The sequence below is a fragment of the Mauremys mutica genome, chromosome 2, assembly GCF_020497125.1.
Source record: "Mauremys mutica isolate MM-2020 ecotype Southern chromosome 2, ASM2049712v1, whole genome shotgun sequence".
NCBI lineage: Eukaryota > Metazoa > Chordata > Testudines > Geoemydidae > Mauremys > Mauremys mutica.
Window position 1 is genome coordinate 276089425 of NC_059073.1, and position 14566 is coordinate 276103990.

Here is a 14566-nt window from a genome sequence, read left to right on the forward strand (position 1 = left end):
GTCACAAAGGTGCAGGCCATGTGACCTACTAGGTTGAGGCAGGTGCGCACCGACGATGTCAGAAAGGATTGATCACTTCGAATTATTGAAGACATTGCTTGAAAACGCGACTGAGGGAGGCAGGCCCTGGCCAGATTGGAGTCCAGAATAGCTCCAATGAAGTCTATTCTCTGCGTTGATGTCAGAGTAGATTTTTCTGTGTTGATCATGAGGCCTAGGCTCCTGAAGAGGTCTTTGACGATGCACAAGTGCTGCGATACTTGTGACTGGGAAGTCCCTCGAATGAGCCAATTGTCGAGATACGGGTAGACGTGTACTCGACGACGCCGGAGGGAGGCGGCTACTACAGCCATGCATTTGGTGAAGACTCTTGGGGCTTAGAAAGGCCAAAGGGAAGCACCGTGAACTGGAAGTGTTGGTGTTTGACCACAAAACAGAGGTACCGTCTGTGCGGTGGATAAATGGTGATGTGGAAATACACGTCCTTCATATCGAGGGCGGCATACCAGTCTCCCGGATCCAGGGATGGGATGATGGTCCCCAGGGATACCATGCGGAACTTCAGCTTTATCATGAATTTGTTGAGTTCTTGCAGGTCCAGGATCGGTCGGAGACCGCCCTTTGCCTTGGGGATTAAGAAGTAGCGGGAATAGAACCCTTTGCCCCTCATGTCTTTTGGCATCTCCTCTATGGCTCCCAGGTTTAGGAGCACCTGGACCTCTTGTAAGAGGAATTGCTCGTGAGAGGGGTCCCTGAAGAGGGACAGGTAGGGAAGGGGGGGGGTTTGAAACAAACTGGAGATGGTATCCCGCTTCCACTGTGCGGAGGATCCAACGATCCGAGGTCAGCTGGGACCAGGCAGGGAGGAAATGGGAAAGGCAGTTGAAAAAGAAGGGACAAGGAACCGGCAGGGTAACTGGTGGGCTGTCCTCGGACGTCCCATCAAAAGTTTTGTTTGGGCCCCGTTGGTGGTTTAGGAGGCACTTGACTTTGGGTTCCCTGAGGGCCAGACTGTCTCCGCTGATTCCCCCTGCCATGCCTTCTGGTAGCATCCTGATGCGGCCTAGTCTGGTTGTAAGAGCGGTGTAAGCTGGGGCCGGAAGGACCTTCGTTGGGTCACCGGCGTGTGCATACCCCGCGAGCGCATTATGCCCCGATTGTCCTTCAGACTCTGCAACCTGGGGTCGGTTTTGTCTGAGAAAAGGCCCTGGCCCTCAAAGGGTAAATCCTGAATGGTCTGCTGCAATTCAGGGGGAAGGCCTGAAGCCTGTAGCCAGGAGATACGTCTCATCGTCACTCTGGACGCGAGAGTTCTGGCCGCCGAGTCCGCTGCATCCAGAGAGGCCTGGAGAGAGGTTCTTGCCACCTTTTTAATCCTCTTCAAGTAGGGCCATAAACTCTGGACGGGACTCCTGGGGAAGAAGCTCCGTAAACTTCCCCACAGACACCCACGTATTAAAGTAATACCGACTTAGGAGGGCTTGTTGATTTGCCACCCTAAGTTGGAGGCCCCCAGCCGAGTGTATTTTACGGCCTAGGAGGTCCATGCGTCTAGCCTCCTTCGCCTTAGGAGCTGATGCTTGCTGGCCATGACGCTCCTGTTCGTTCACCGATTGGACAACCAGAGAGCAGGGAGGTGGGTGGGTGTAGAGATATTCGTACCCCTTGGAGGGGACCATATATTTCCTCTCTACTCCCCTAGCTGTAGGTGTAATTGAAGCTGGGGATTGCCAAATTGTGTCCGCATTGGCTTGTATAGTGCGGATGAACGGGAGAGCCACTCTAAGAGGTGCATCAGCCGATAAGATGTCCACGACGGGTCCTCTATTTCAGCAACCTCCTCCATCTGCAAGTTCATATTCTGGGCCACCCTCCTCAAGAGGTCTTGATGGGCCCAGAGATCGATTAGGGGAGGGCCTGAGGAGGAAGTTCCTGCTACCGCCTCATCAGGGGAGGAGGAGGAGGAGGAGAGGCCCGGGACCAATGGGTCTTGAGGTGGGTCGTGTACGTGAGGGGCATCATCTGCATCAGGTGGAACCTCGGTGACTGCAGACTAAATTGGAGCCTCGTCCGTGCCCACGGGAGGAGGGTGGCTCACTGTCGCCTCTGGTACCCGGTGTTCTGACGGGGCCGACCGTTGAGCCACTGATGGGGCACCTTGGGCCTGGTGGTATGCCCAAGGTGTCCAAAAGGACCAGTGATGAGGCCCTTGTTCATGGCTGTGTGTCTCTGGATAATGGCTGGGAACATCAGAGTCACGTTCCTGATGGTAGGATGCACTACCAGCCTGAGATGATACTGATGTGTGTCTCGAAGGCCACGGTGGTGCTGAGAGACCCTGGGAGGGCGCCACTGTTCTTGACGCTCGATCCCGGGGCGGTACCGGGGAGCGGTACCGGGCATGGCGGTACCATGAGCGAGACCGGGACCTTCTACCATGCCAGTGCCGGGAGGTCGACCGGGATCTCGAATCCCTGCGCCTGGAGGGACTGCGGGACACACGGTACCGAGATCGGTGCCAAGAGCCGATCAGTGCCAGGAGTATCTGTCCGGTGAACGAGATGCTGAACGTCACCACGAGTGCGACCGGTACCGCGATGGAGAGCGGTGCCAGGAGCGGAAACGGCGTGATCGAGAGCGTCTCCAAGACCGTGATCTGGAATGACGTCTCTCTGGTGGACCGACGGAAGGAGGCCTTATCAGGGCCGGCTTGCCGACGGATTGAACAACCTGCACCGGCGGTGCCGGGGGTTGAGGACGTATCAGCTCTGTCACAGCAATGAGCTCTCTTGCCGTAGAAAAGGTCTCTGGTGTAGAAGGGAGAGCGAGTTCAACCACAGAATGAGCCGGGGAGCTGTCTGGCACTGGACTCAACGGCCCTTGTGGGACCGGAATCGACAGTGCCACGCTAGGTGGAGCTGCCATCTGCGGTGCCGGTGTTGACGGTGCCGCAGCGGATGCCGGTGTCCGACGAACCGTCTTAGACGAGCGCTCCTTCTGCGAGGCTGGGGTCGGAGCACTATGGCGTTTCCCAGTCGGGGAAAGGGAGCGGTGCCAATAGAGGTCAGTGCCGGGACTCCTTCTCGGTACCAGAGTGATCCGGTGCCGAAGGGGCGCTCCTTACCAAGGCAGTCTGTTGGGCACTCGGTACCGGTGCTGCAGGACTAAGTGCCGACTCCATGAGGAGCTGCTTCAATCGAAAGTCCTGCTCCTTCTTCGTCCTTGGTTTGAATTACTTGCAAATGCGGCATTTGTCAGTAACATGGGATTCCCCTAGGCACTTGAGGCAGGAGTCATGGGGATCCCCTATTGCAGGGGTCGGCAACCGGTGGCTCGCGGCTCGCCAGGGTAAGCACCCTGGCGGGCCGGCCCGGTTTGTTTATCTGCCGCGTCGGCAAGTTCGGCCGATGGCGGCTCCCACTGGCCGCGGTTCGCGGTCCCAGGCCAATGCGGGAGGCAGGAAGCGGCGCGAGCCGAGGGATGTTCTGGCCGCGGCTTCCTGCCTCCCGCATTGGCCTGGGACCGCGAACCGCGGCCAGTGGGAGCCGCGATCGGCCGAACTTGCCGACGCAGCAGATAAACAAACCGGGCCGGCCCGCCAGGGTGCTTACCCTGGGAAGCCGCGAGCCACCGGTTGCCGACCCCTGCCCTATTGGCATCAGCTTCTGGCACGCCGAGCACGGTTTGAATCCTGGTGCCTAAGGCATGAGCCCACACCGGGGCAGAGGAAAGGGGTAATCCCCGATCCCTCCTTCAACTATATAGACTAACTATAAATATAAGCACTAAAACTAACTATAACTACAAGAACTCGAACTATAAAACACAGTAAAGAGCAAAGAACTACTAGAAGCTAGGGATGTGGAGATCAGCAAAGCCGCGCACCACAGTTCCAATGACTGTCACGGGCGGTAAGAAGGAACTGAAGGGCCGTTGGGTCGGCAGGGGTATATATCTGGCGCTATAGCGGCGCCACTCCAGGGGGCGACCCACCAAGTGTTGCTACGGTAAAAATCTTCCGAAGAGCGTGCACGCAGCGCGCGCACACCTAATTGGAATCGATATGAGCAAGCACTCGAAGAAGAACAAGTAGTTTCAGACAATTCTAAACATTCTGTAAGCCTTGTCAGCGCTCTTATTATGGAGCCCAAAACAAAACAAGACAACTGTGGAATTTCAGCAACTTCTATACTAAATTTATATAATTAACTTTATAAAGACAAGTTAGACATAAATACACCACCCATACATTCTTTCACACCACAAACCTCTTGCCAGTGAGCCACTCCATGGATTCTTCCACATACATTACCCACCATGCTATGTGGGAAGGCTGCATAATCTGTTTAGGAGATTCCCTCATGACATATCACCTCTCCCACAGAATTTTGAAAGCCACAAAATTCTTAAAAGGGTACTGCCCTTCTGACCATGTATTAGAAATTAAATGTTATATTTAGAGTTACCTTATTGCTGGTTTTGACTACTGAAAGGAGAGGAAGGGAGGCTTTTGGTATTCAGATCCCCCCCCCCCCCACCACACACACACCCATGATCAGTTCCTGCATACAGCTGTAGAGGATTCATTCTTAATCACAGGTCTCTGTAGACTCAGGATTTAACATGTAGGATTAAACTGTTATATCAACTCATTCAAAATATTTCTTGTGTCTCGGAATTTCTCCTCATCTCCCACCCACTCGGCACCAGAATGTACAACTACTTCCACTTCTTTCCAAGAGCACCAAACTAATTGCTCACCACAAAAAAAAGTGCCATTTGTGGACTAATTTAAGAAAACCCCTTTAAAGCACTATGCTTCTTCAGCATTTCCACTACAACATTCCATAACCGAAGATTACCTGCTGCCAAGATCCCTTTTAAGATACTTACCATCTGACAAAACCTCATATGCTTCAGCTACTTGTTTGAATCGCATCTCAGCTTCTTCTTTATTATCTGGATTTTTATCGGGGTGCCACTTTAGAGCTAGTTTGCGGTACCTGAAATGAAAAGGGAAGATACTCTATTTCAGTAAACTGCACTCATAAGCAGACAGACAGATATACACAAGAAATACAGGTGTCAAAATAGGAAATCATGATTCTCAGTTGTTTCTGAAAAAAGTGATTAGAAACTAAGATGTGTCACTCATTCGCTTTAGCATTGCTGCCAGACAGCAATTTTATAGTTGCAAGTAATGCACAAAAGTCTAAATTAAAAGCTGTATCTGATTTCTCTAAAAACTTTCCTAATTTAAATGTGTTCACCTTTTTATAGTAGATGTTCAATCCATTAAGTCAAAGCATGGAAAACAGATCTCATCCGATAAAACTGGAGAGTTAATTTCCAAAGATGCCTCTTTTTTTTTTTTTTTAAATAGAGGACACTTCATCTTGGCTTGAGGCATTCTGAATATTTTGCAAGTTGAAGGAAATGGAGTCAGACTGATAACTTTAGATGATCCACACAGCAGATGTTGCCACTACCTGTGCTGTCTCAAAATCTGAGGCAAGCTTGCAGGGCAGTGTCAGTATTGATTAGGAGGGAGTACTTCTAGGTACCATATGGTTAGGCTGAAGCTGTAAAGTACTCTAACAGCTCAATGTTATTCTTGCCCCATTCAATGCTCTGTGGAAATCTTTAATAGTATTTGAAATCATTACTCCACATTTTGAAGAGGTATGATAATCTGAAGCCAGTTAAAAACCTAGTATAAAGGAAGTTGCATATAGCATGGTAAGCTAGTTCTCAAATGGTGGACCAGGGTATACTTCCTGGAAGTGCTCAGTCTGGAAACAGTGACTATTCCTGAGAATTCTGCAAATTCCAGAACCTTAAGGGTTTCTAGAAGCGTTTTGCCCAATCTAAAAAACAAGCTCCTCTCCACACACATGAATGGCTGCTTTAGGTCTTATTTGTGTTTGTTCCAATCTGATCAAGTTTGCAAGTGGCACCAGATAGTGCATGGATAGTGCATACACAGGAGTGCAGCATCAGAATGCAAAATGACTTGAGGCAGTGGGTGTTTCCAGGAAGTATGAGGAGATTCGGTACTGGTAAACATGCAGTCTACACCAAGGGGAAGAGAAGAAAACTGATGAGAGGCTGAAGCCAAGGAAGCATGAGGGAGCCAAGAAAGGTTCTAACCTGAAATGATCTACAATAAGAGAATTACTTAACTCTGCAGTTTCTAATCTAGTCTAAATGAGACACAAAACTGGCATAAGTACACTAGAATGAACAGCTGATTATGATCTAATCCAGTGCATTTCCTAAAACCTCTATCTGAAAGTGACCAACAAAAAGTATAGAAGTTTACTTTTTTTTTTGAAAAAAGAGCTTGGGATCAATTTTTAGAATGGTTAATGTACTTTTGTATCCTAATAAAGCACCTTATGAAACATTACTCCTGATGTGTGTACATAAAATGAAAGATGGATTTTCTGGAGCACTCACTAATAGTTTTCTGAATTACTAGTATTAATTACCAATACTTTTTATATGAAATTTGATATCTAGAGATCAAGTGTATACATTCATTTATGAGAAGGTGTGCAAGATTTGACTTGAATAAAGAAAAGGGTACTTACGCCTTTTTAATGTCTTCTGGTGAGGCATGCCTATGCACTCCTAGAACGTCATAATAATCCACCATGTTTTAACAGTTGTCTTAACAGCAAGTCCTGCAATTAAAAGAACCTTTTACTAAATGGGTACAGTACTACAACTGAGTAACATGACATCTCTCCCATTACATGATTTACAAACAGTAGTACAAGGAGGACTAGTCCACTCCTATGTTGATGCAATTTGGTTTTATGTTCTCCAATTCTGTCATTTAGGCAGATATCTACATTGGACTAGACAGGAAGTCAAGTCATTTCTCATTCGTGGATATGAAGTATTGACAGTACGTAAGTGGACACTAATTTTCTCGCATGCTAAAATCAGTCAAGATCTATTGCTATTGTGATCACTTTTTACGCCGTACCTCTATAGTCACAGGCCATTATGAAGTCTGGCTACCCTAGATTTCCATAGCACCTTCTTCATACCAGAGTTCTGCTGCCATTGTAAGGCCTTGTTTACACTACCAGGGTAAGTCGAACTAAATTACACCACTCCAGCTATGTGAATAACTTAGCTGAAGTAGACGTAGCTTAGGCTGACTTACTGCAGAGTCCACACTGTGCTGCATCAACGAGAGATGCTCTCCTGTCAACTTGCCTTACTCCTCTGATTCCAGTGGAGTACTGGAGTTGACCGAAGCGCGCAGGAACTAGACAGGTGTAATTTCTAGTAGCTAGTTGTAAGATCCCAAGGAAGCTTCAGAACAGTATTCTTTATTTATTTTATATCTCTATATATCTATATGTGTGTGTGTGTGTGTGCGCGCGCGTCACTTGAGAACCAATTCATAAAGTTAATTATCTTAAGAACGTATATATCCAAACCCAGCCATAAAGTTACTACAGACGTCATTAGTCTATAAAGCATTATTAAATTCAGTTTGCTAGTCATTCATCTCTTTTATTATGAAAATTATAGCCAAGTGAAAAGGACCCACTAGTCTGACTCAAATCTAGAAGATGAATCAGCCACCTTGAAAACAAGATTAAGGTTGGTTATTAAGCATAAAATACCCAAATGGAGTTTATTTTAAGATTAATATTAGATCTTTAAAAAGCCAAATAGTTAGGCATTTTATGTTATGTAATTTTAGTGAACAAATTTTGACTTATTTGGCTTAGAACAAGTCTTGTCCAGTTTAAAAAAAAAAGGCCATGATGTTTTTGGTCACTATTAAGAGACAGAAATACAGTATTAGAGGCAGTTCATCTAACTCCTCATTGAAGCTGAATGGTCTCTGGAGTACATGAGTCTTTCTGGAATCCTACCAGAGACTTCAGCTAGCTTTTACCTCCTTGCTTTATTCTGTAAAAATTTTTCTTCCTTTCAGCATTAAACTACCCCTGCTTATTCCTCCACTAAGATTTCCAGTCATCTCTGAACCCAATTGTTCTAGTTCTGATATTTTTTTCAAGAAAAGTTTTAAATCCTGAGTGACAAATTCAATGGAACATCAAGCCAACATTTAAGAAATCATGAAATACAAAGTCACTCAAGTTAAATGGCAAAACTTCATTAACAGTGTAAAGGTTGCTCAGTGATAGCTCGTGCCCTTCCAGAATGCAGAGTTCAGCAATACTAAAATTTCTGAAAACCAGAAGACAGAATTAAGGTAAACATCCATACAACCATAACTCTGCCCTCTGGAGCTGGCAATAGCCATTGGGTATTATCTGCATGTAACAGTGAATGAAGCTAGAATGCATGTAACTGTACTGAATGGTGGAGGAGTGAGTTGAAGTAGTTTGGGGGGCAACTGTGACAGTGATATGAGGAGATCTGGTTTTGAGTCACCCCTCCCCCCCCCCAACCTGTGTGCGTTACCAAAGGAAAAGAGTGCATATGTACCTTGAGGTTCCAGTCTACATGATTTCAATACAGAATTGTGCAGGTTGTATCAGCAGCAGAGCACTTCGGTCTTCTTGCCATGGGTATTGTCAGTAGTGAAGTGGGATACAAGAGCAGTTTGTGGATTTAACGATAGGTGGGGAAAGTATAACTGTTACCCTGTGCTGAAGTATGAAGGGGTTGTAAGAGGATATGAAGTGGTTGTTAAAATGTAACAGTGCAGAGTTCTGTCATGAAAGCAGGCTCAATGTTTGTATAGGGCAAGCACAGACACTGCCTAATTACAGTAAAGGAGAGAAAGTGTATGTGTGATAAGCATATTGGGGCTTGCTCAAAGAGGACAAAGTTAAGGCTGTGTGGGTGCTTACCTTACCTCTATTTCCCGGTTTTCAGATGTTTTAGTTTAGCTGAACTTTATGTTCTGAAAGGTCATGAGTTATCATCAGGCAACATTAACTGTGTTAATGAAGTTTTTTTTGCCATTTACTTTTCTAATTTTCTTAAAAAAATTAGACAAATATTTGGGGATAGGAGTTAGTGATCATTTAGGTAGTTGTAGTTCTCATTTAGATTTGCAGCTGATATACTTTTGTGGTAATAATAATAGAGACCTAGCTTTTATATAGGGCTTTTCATCAGAAGATCTCAGAGAGCTTTACATCATGCCTCAGTTTCACATCTGTAAAATGGGTATAGAAGTGAAAATGATTCAGGCAAGGTCACCCAGAGGCAGAGCTAAGACTAGTCTCAGTCCAGTGGTCTTTCCACTAAGCCACACAGTGCTATGCAATTCCTCAAGTTACGTCTACACTACATACTTTGCAGTGACACAGCTGAACCATTACATCTGTGCCACGATAAGGTCTCCCATGTAGCTGCTCTTAGCCAGCAGGAGAGAGCTCTCCTGCCAGCTTAATTCAACCACCCCCAACAACTAGCGACAGATATGTTAGCAGAACTGATAGATGATCCTGGTACACAAACAGGGAGTGGAGCTCACATACCGCAAGAAAGGCAAGATACCCCACCCCCAAATCTGACTCACATGAGGGGGAATGGAGGCAGTCAGATGTCCATAAATGAGTAGGGGTCACCAAAATCCTAGCGCCTGGGGGCAGGGTTCAAGACATCCTCAAGGAAGCAAGATCCCCCTTGCCCTCTACTCTGAGCTGGGACCTGGAAAAGGACTCAGACCATAGAGGGGTTTAGATCTAGAACTTGGAATCTTGTGAGCTTGGTGGCACAATCCATTTTTCCCATTGCTGCCTGTCCAGAGCATGATGTTTGACACACATGTAGGTGTGTAAATTTACCCACATGATTAGTTGCACTGAAGTACTGACTTTGAATTACTCATGTGCTTACCATTATGTATGTGCTTAAAATTTTTAGCTGCTAATGCTAGAAATATGTATTTATGAAAAATTTAGTGGCACAGAATGTATCACTGCGCAATAAAATTGTTTCAGTGTTAAGGGGTTAGGTTAGACTTTGACTACATTAAGTTTTATGAATTTTCATACACATGCCAATAATTTTAGACACAGGAGCCTAATGTTTGACTCCTAAATTCATATTTAGTACAGATAAGCTAAACAACCTCTCTAACCACTCAGTGACAAACTTGAAGGTGGCAATTTTGCAACAAAAAAACTTCAAACAGACTCCAAAGAGAGACTGCTAAACTCAAATTAATATGCAAATTAGATACAATTAACTTAGGTTTAAACAGACTGGGAATGGTTGGGTCATTACACTACTTGAATCTATTTCCCTATGTTATAGTTCTCCTCACACCTTCTATGGGTCATCTATTAACACTTCAAAAGGTTTTTTTTTTCTCCTGCTGATAGCTCATCTCAATTGATTGGACTCTTCCAGTTGGTATGCGTACTTCCACCTTTTCATGTTCTCTGTATGTATAAATATTTCCTGTCTGTGTGTTTCATTCTATGCATCCGAAGAAGTGAGCTGTAGCCCACGAAAGCTTATGCTGAAATAAATTTGTTAGGCTCTAAGGTGCCACAAGTACTCCTGTTCTTTTTGCGGATACAGACTAACACGGCTGCTACTCTGAAACTAATATTTTGGAAACCAAAATTGATTTTTTTTCAGTTTCTTGCCAAAAACAAAAAAGACTAGAGTTTTTTGGGTCAAGTCAAAAATGACATTTCATAACAATATGTCAAGACCATTTAGAAAATGAAATAAACTGTTCTGACTTTCTTTGGAAAAAAGAAAAAAAGCTTTTATTTAGCTAAAATGCAAATTTGATCCTAATTTGCAATTAGCTGTTTGCCCCAAAACTGCACTTTTTGGCAAATTTACCAATAGCTGAAAAGACTTTTCTCAGCTCTAATATTTAAGAGCACTTTAGTGACTTCGAATCGCAAGTCTCACTGATTTCGGCCTGCAAAACCTGGTCAAACCTGTCAGTTTTCTTGACTTCTGGAAATTTAAGGTATTGGAAGGTGGTAGTGTTGGCAAATATAGCACAGGCCATTTACTTAACTATTTTGAGTTTAGGTTGTTGCTGTTCTCATAGTAACCAATTAAAGAGGCCTAGGACTTACCTATGCCGAAAAAGAAAAGAATTTTAATGCTGAGCTTAGGATAAGAGTTATACTAACAGGAGTACTTGTGGCACCTTAGAGACTAACAAATTTACAAAACTAATCAAACAAATACAAGACACTTTAGTAGCTTAACATTAAAACATAACAAAAATAAAAAACCTAATAAAGAAAATCATGAATGACTCCAAGACATCTCAACCAGTATGGAAAAAGTGGAGAGGAGAATGTGTACTGGCTTACTCCTGAGGGAAATTCTGCACCACTGTGTGCATGCATAATTAATGAGCCACACATTTTTAATTATTTGCACAGAAAAAAAAAGCTGCTAGAAAGCTGCTGCAGTTCCACCTTTTGCCCAGATGGCACCATGGCACTCGAACAGACTAGCCTCAGCAGAAAATAACTTTGCTGGAAAGTTGCTGCAGTTTTGCCTTTTACCCACCAGAGGACACTGTGACGACAGAACAAAGCAGCAGTTCCCCCATCAGCTAGGGAAGAGAAAGAGCCCACCTTCTTCACAGTGCCAGTCAGGAGATGGGGATTACGGGGAGACAGACAGTGTAGGGCTGCTGGGGGGGGGGGTGTCAGACAGGGGCTCGTAAGGGCTATTGGGGGAGGACAGATTGGGGTAGGGGCTGAATGGGAGTGGAGGTGCAGGGCCACCTGGGGAGGGAGGGATGGCTGAGTGGGGGCACAGAGACAGATGGGGAGTGGGGGAGGAGTGCAGGCCCACATGGAGATGGGGGAGTGGGTGTCTGAGTGGGGTTGGAGGGACACATGGGAACGAGCAGATGTGCCTGACTGAATGGGAGAGACTAGGGGTCACCCAACATCTGCATGGGGGAAGCTCCCTAACAATCCCTCCCCGCACCTGCCAAAAAAAAACAAAACAAAAAACCTTGTTCCATACTTTTCCCACCCATGCCCAACAAGTTCACACCCAGACTCCTTCCCAGCAATTACTTCCCTCTCCCTCAGCTCCTCTGTTATCCCTGACTCCAAGCCTTTGCACTGCTTCTGAGAGGCATGGGAAATACAGGTCTGTATTGTAGTTTAAATGAATTATTACTCAAGAGTTCTGTATTAATATGCATAGTAAGGAATCTATTTGTCAAAAAACATTTCCTGAATCTTTTTTGTTGTCTGTATTGTTAGATTCACTTGCTGATAGGATTTTGAAATAAATGACCAAAAATAATTGAAACTGGTGTGATTATATTGTTTTATTTTGAAAAATAAAATATCCAGAATTTTAAAATAGTGTGCAGAATCCCCCCAGGACTAACCTGTGCCACAATTACTTATGCCCTACATAAGTAAAATATACTTTCAGCCTCCTTTATTATGAACAGTGGCCAAAGGTTACTTGCTTGTAATAGGAGTCCAGATGTGACTATGTCTAACAAGATGTGAAATTACTGGGAAGTCCTTGTTGCTCATAAATCACTAGTATGTTACACAATTTGATTCAAATAGAACCAATGTAGAAAAAGCGTCTTGGCATAGTTCTCTAGTACAGGGGTCCCCAACGCGGTGCCCGCAGGTGCCATGGCGCTCGCAGGGGCATCTAAATGTGCCGGCGTCCTGGCTGGTGGTCAAGCATCCGCTGAAATGCTGCTGAATTTCTGCGGCATTTTGGAGGCGACACCTCTCGATGATGCCACCACGGTCCTTCGTCCGGCACGCGCCAGACAAAAAGGTTGGGGACCACTGCTCTAGTTCAATGTTTCTCAACCTTTTTGATACCAGGAACCAGCTTCATGCCTTCCTAAACTGTATCAGTGAGATCTCCGGGACCAGTGCTGGTCCACGGACCAGGTCATTGAAAAATACTGCTCTAGTACACAGCACTAAAATCATACTGTTCCATGATCATGACAATGCCAGAGTATATACATCAATTGAAAAAAAATCCAGTGATATTCAAGGCAGGAAACTTTTCTATGAGCACAAGTGATTTTCACTGTAACAAAACCTAAATGAGATGAAAGCTAACCCATCAATAACGAGAGCCTGTATGAGGAAGATCTGTTGCGAAATCCACTCTTGGAGCTAAAAGGCATGTGTTACTGAAATAGTCAATTTTTGAACAAGAAAAAAAAAAATCTACCAGTTGAGAAAAATCTGACATCTCCACATCCCTTTTAATGTAGGCTTGCAAAATGGTCATGAAAACTTACCAGCCAAGGCAAAAAGTCAACCTTTGCATTCTACCATGATTTAGACCTACTGATATTTTATTTTTCCTTTAAAACAAAAAGGTTACTTGCCCATGCAGGGCCGGCTTTAGGCCAATTCCCTGGAATCGGGCCCCGCGCCTTTTTAAATTTTAAAAATTTGTTTACTCACCCGGCGGTGGTCCAGGTCTTCGGTGGCACTTCAGCAGCAGGGAGTCCTTCACTTGCTCCGAGACCTCGGTGGCATTTCAGCGGCAAGGGGGTCCTTCAGTGCCATAGAAGACCCGGAGCGAGTGAAGGACACCCCCCCTCCCCACCCACCACCAAAGTGCCACCGAAGACCCGGACCACCGCCGGGTATTCGAATCTGGCCCCGCAGTTCCTAAAGCCAGCCCTGTGCCCATGATAAAGTAGAATTTGCAAGGATGCTTAAGTAATCATTCTAAACACCTGGCATAGTTTCATGTTTGAAATTAGAAAGAGAGTTGTCACAGATCAAGTTACCTTTTGTATGAGATGGCACTGTACAGAATTTGTCCTTGGCTATATTTGCAGTTTAATCATGTTCCACTTCAGTTCAGCTGCACCCAGTCATGAGTTCATTTTCCCAAGGTAAATACTAATATTCAAAACAGACCTGTTGCTAATTCACTATTTCCTCCAAACAAGTAGTTCATGGATTAGGGATGTTCTGCACCCCCACTATGTTGAGCACGTTAAAAATTGCAGGATTAAGCACTCACTCAGTCAAAATATCAGGTTTCAGAGTAGCAGCCGTGTTAGTCTGTATCCGCAAAAAAAACAGGAGTACTTGTGGCACCTTAAAGACTAACAAAATTTATTTTAGCATGAGCTTTCGTGAGCTGCAGCTCACTTCTTCGGATGTATAAATATCCCGTCTGTGTGTTCCATTCTATGCATCCGAAGAAGTGAGCTGCAGCTCACGAAAGCTCATGCTAAAATAAATTTGTTAGTCTTTAAGGTGCCACAAGTACTCCTGTTTTTTTTCAGTCAAAATATGTATTGCTAGGTTTTGACACTTATTGGTTACAATAGCACCCAGATGCTCCGATCAAGATCATGGCATCTTTTTATTAGGTGCTGCAGTGAGTACAAAAGACAGTCTCTGCCCTGAAGAGCTTTCAGTCTTCAGGGCAGACTGAAGCTTTCAGAGCTTTCAGTCTTTTATGCATCTAGCCTCTTGGAGAAATAAAATGTCATAATGCAAATTGCATTATGACATTTTATTTCTCCAAGAGGCTAGATGCATAAAAGTTGTGACTTGGTCTATACTTAAAATCAGATCAACCTAGCTATGTTCCTCAGGGCTGT

At 44.9% G+C, this 14566-nt stretch overlaps 1 protein-coding gene across 3 annotated transcripts in view; it reads right to left on the reverse strand.

The window, feature by feature from the left end:
* DNAJB6 (DnaJ heat shock protein family (Hsp40) member B6) overlaps positions 1-14566 on the reverse strand; it is a 97781-nt gene that overhangs the window by 67989 nt on the left and 15226 nt on the right. For all 3 annotated transcript variants that reach the window (XM_045005092.1, XM_045005093.1, XM_045005094.1), the window contains exons 2-3: positions 6594-6686; positions 4894-5003 (exon numbers count right to left, since the gene is read on the reverse strand). In XM_045005092.1, coding sequence (XP_044861027.1) covers positions 4894-5003; positions 6594-6658 — 175 coding nt within the window. In that variant the 5' untranslated portion in view covers positions 6659-6686. The remainder of the gene's footprint in view (positions 1-4893; positions 5004-6593; positions 6687-14566) is intronic.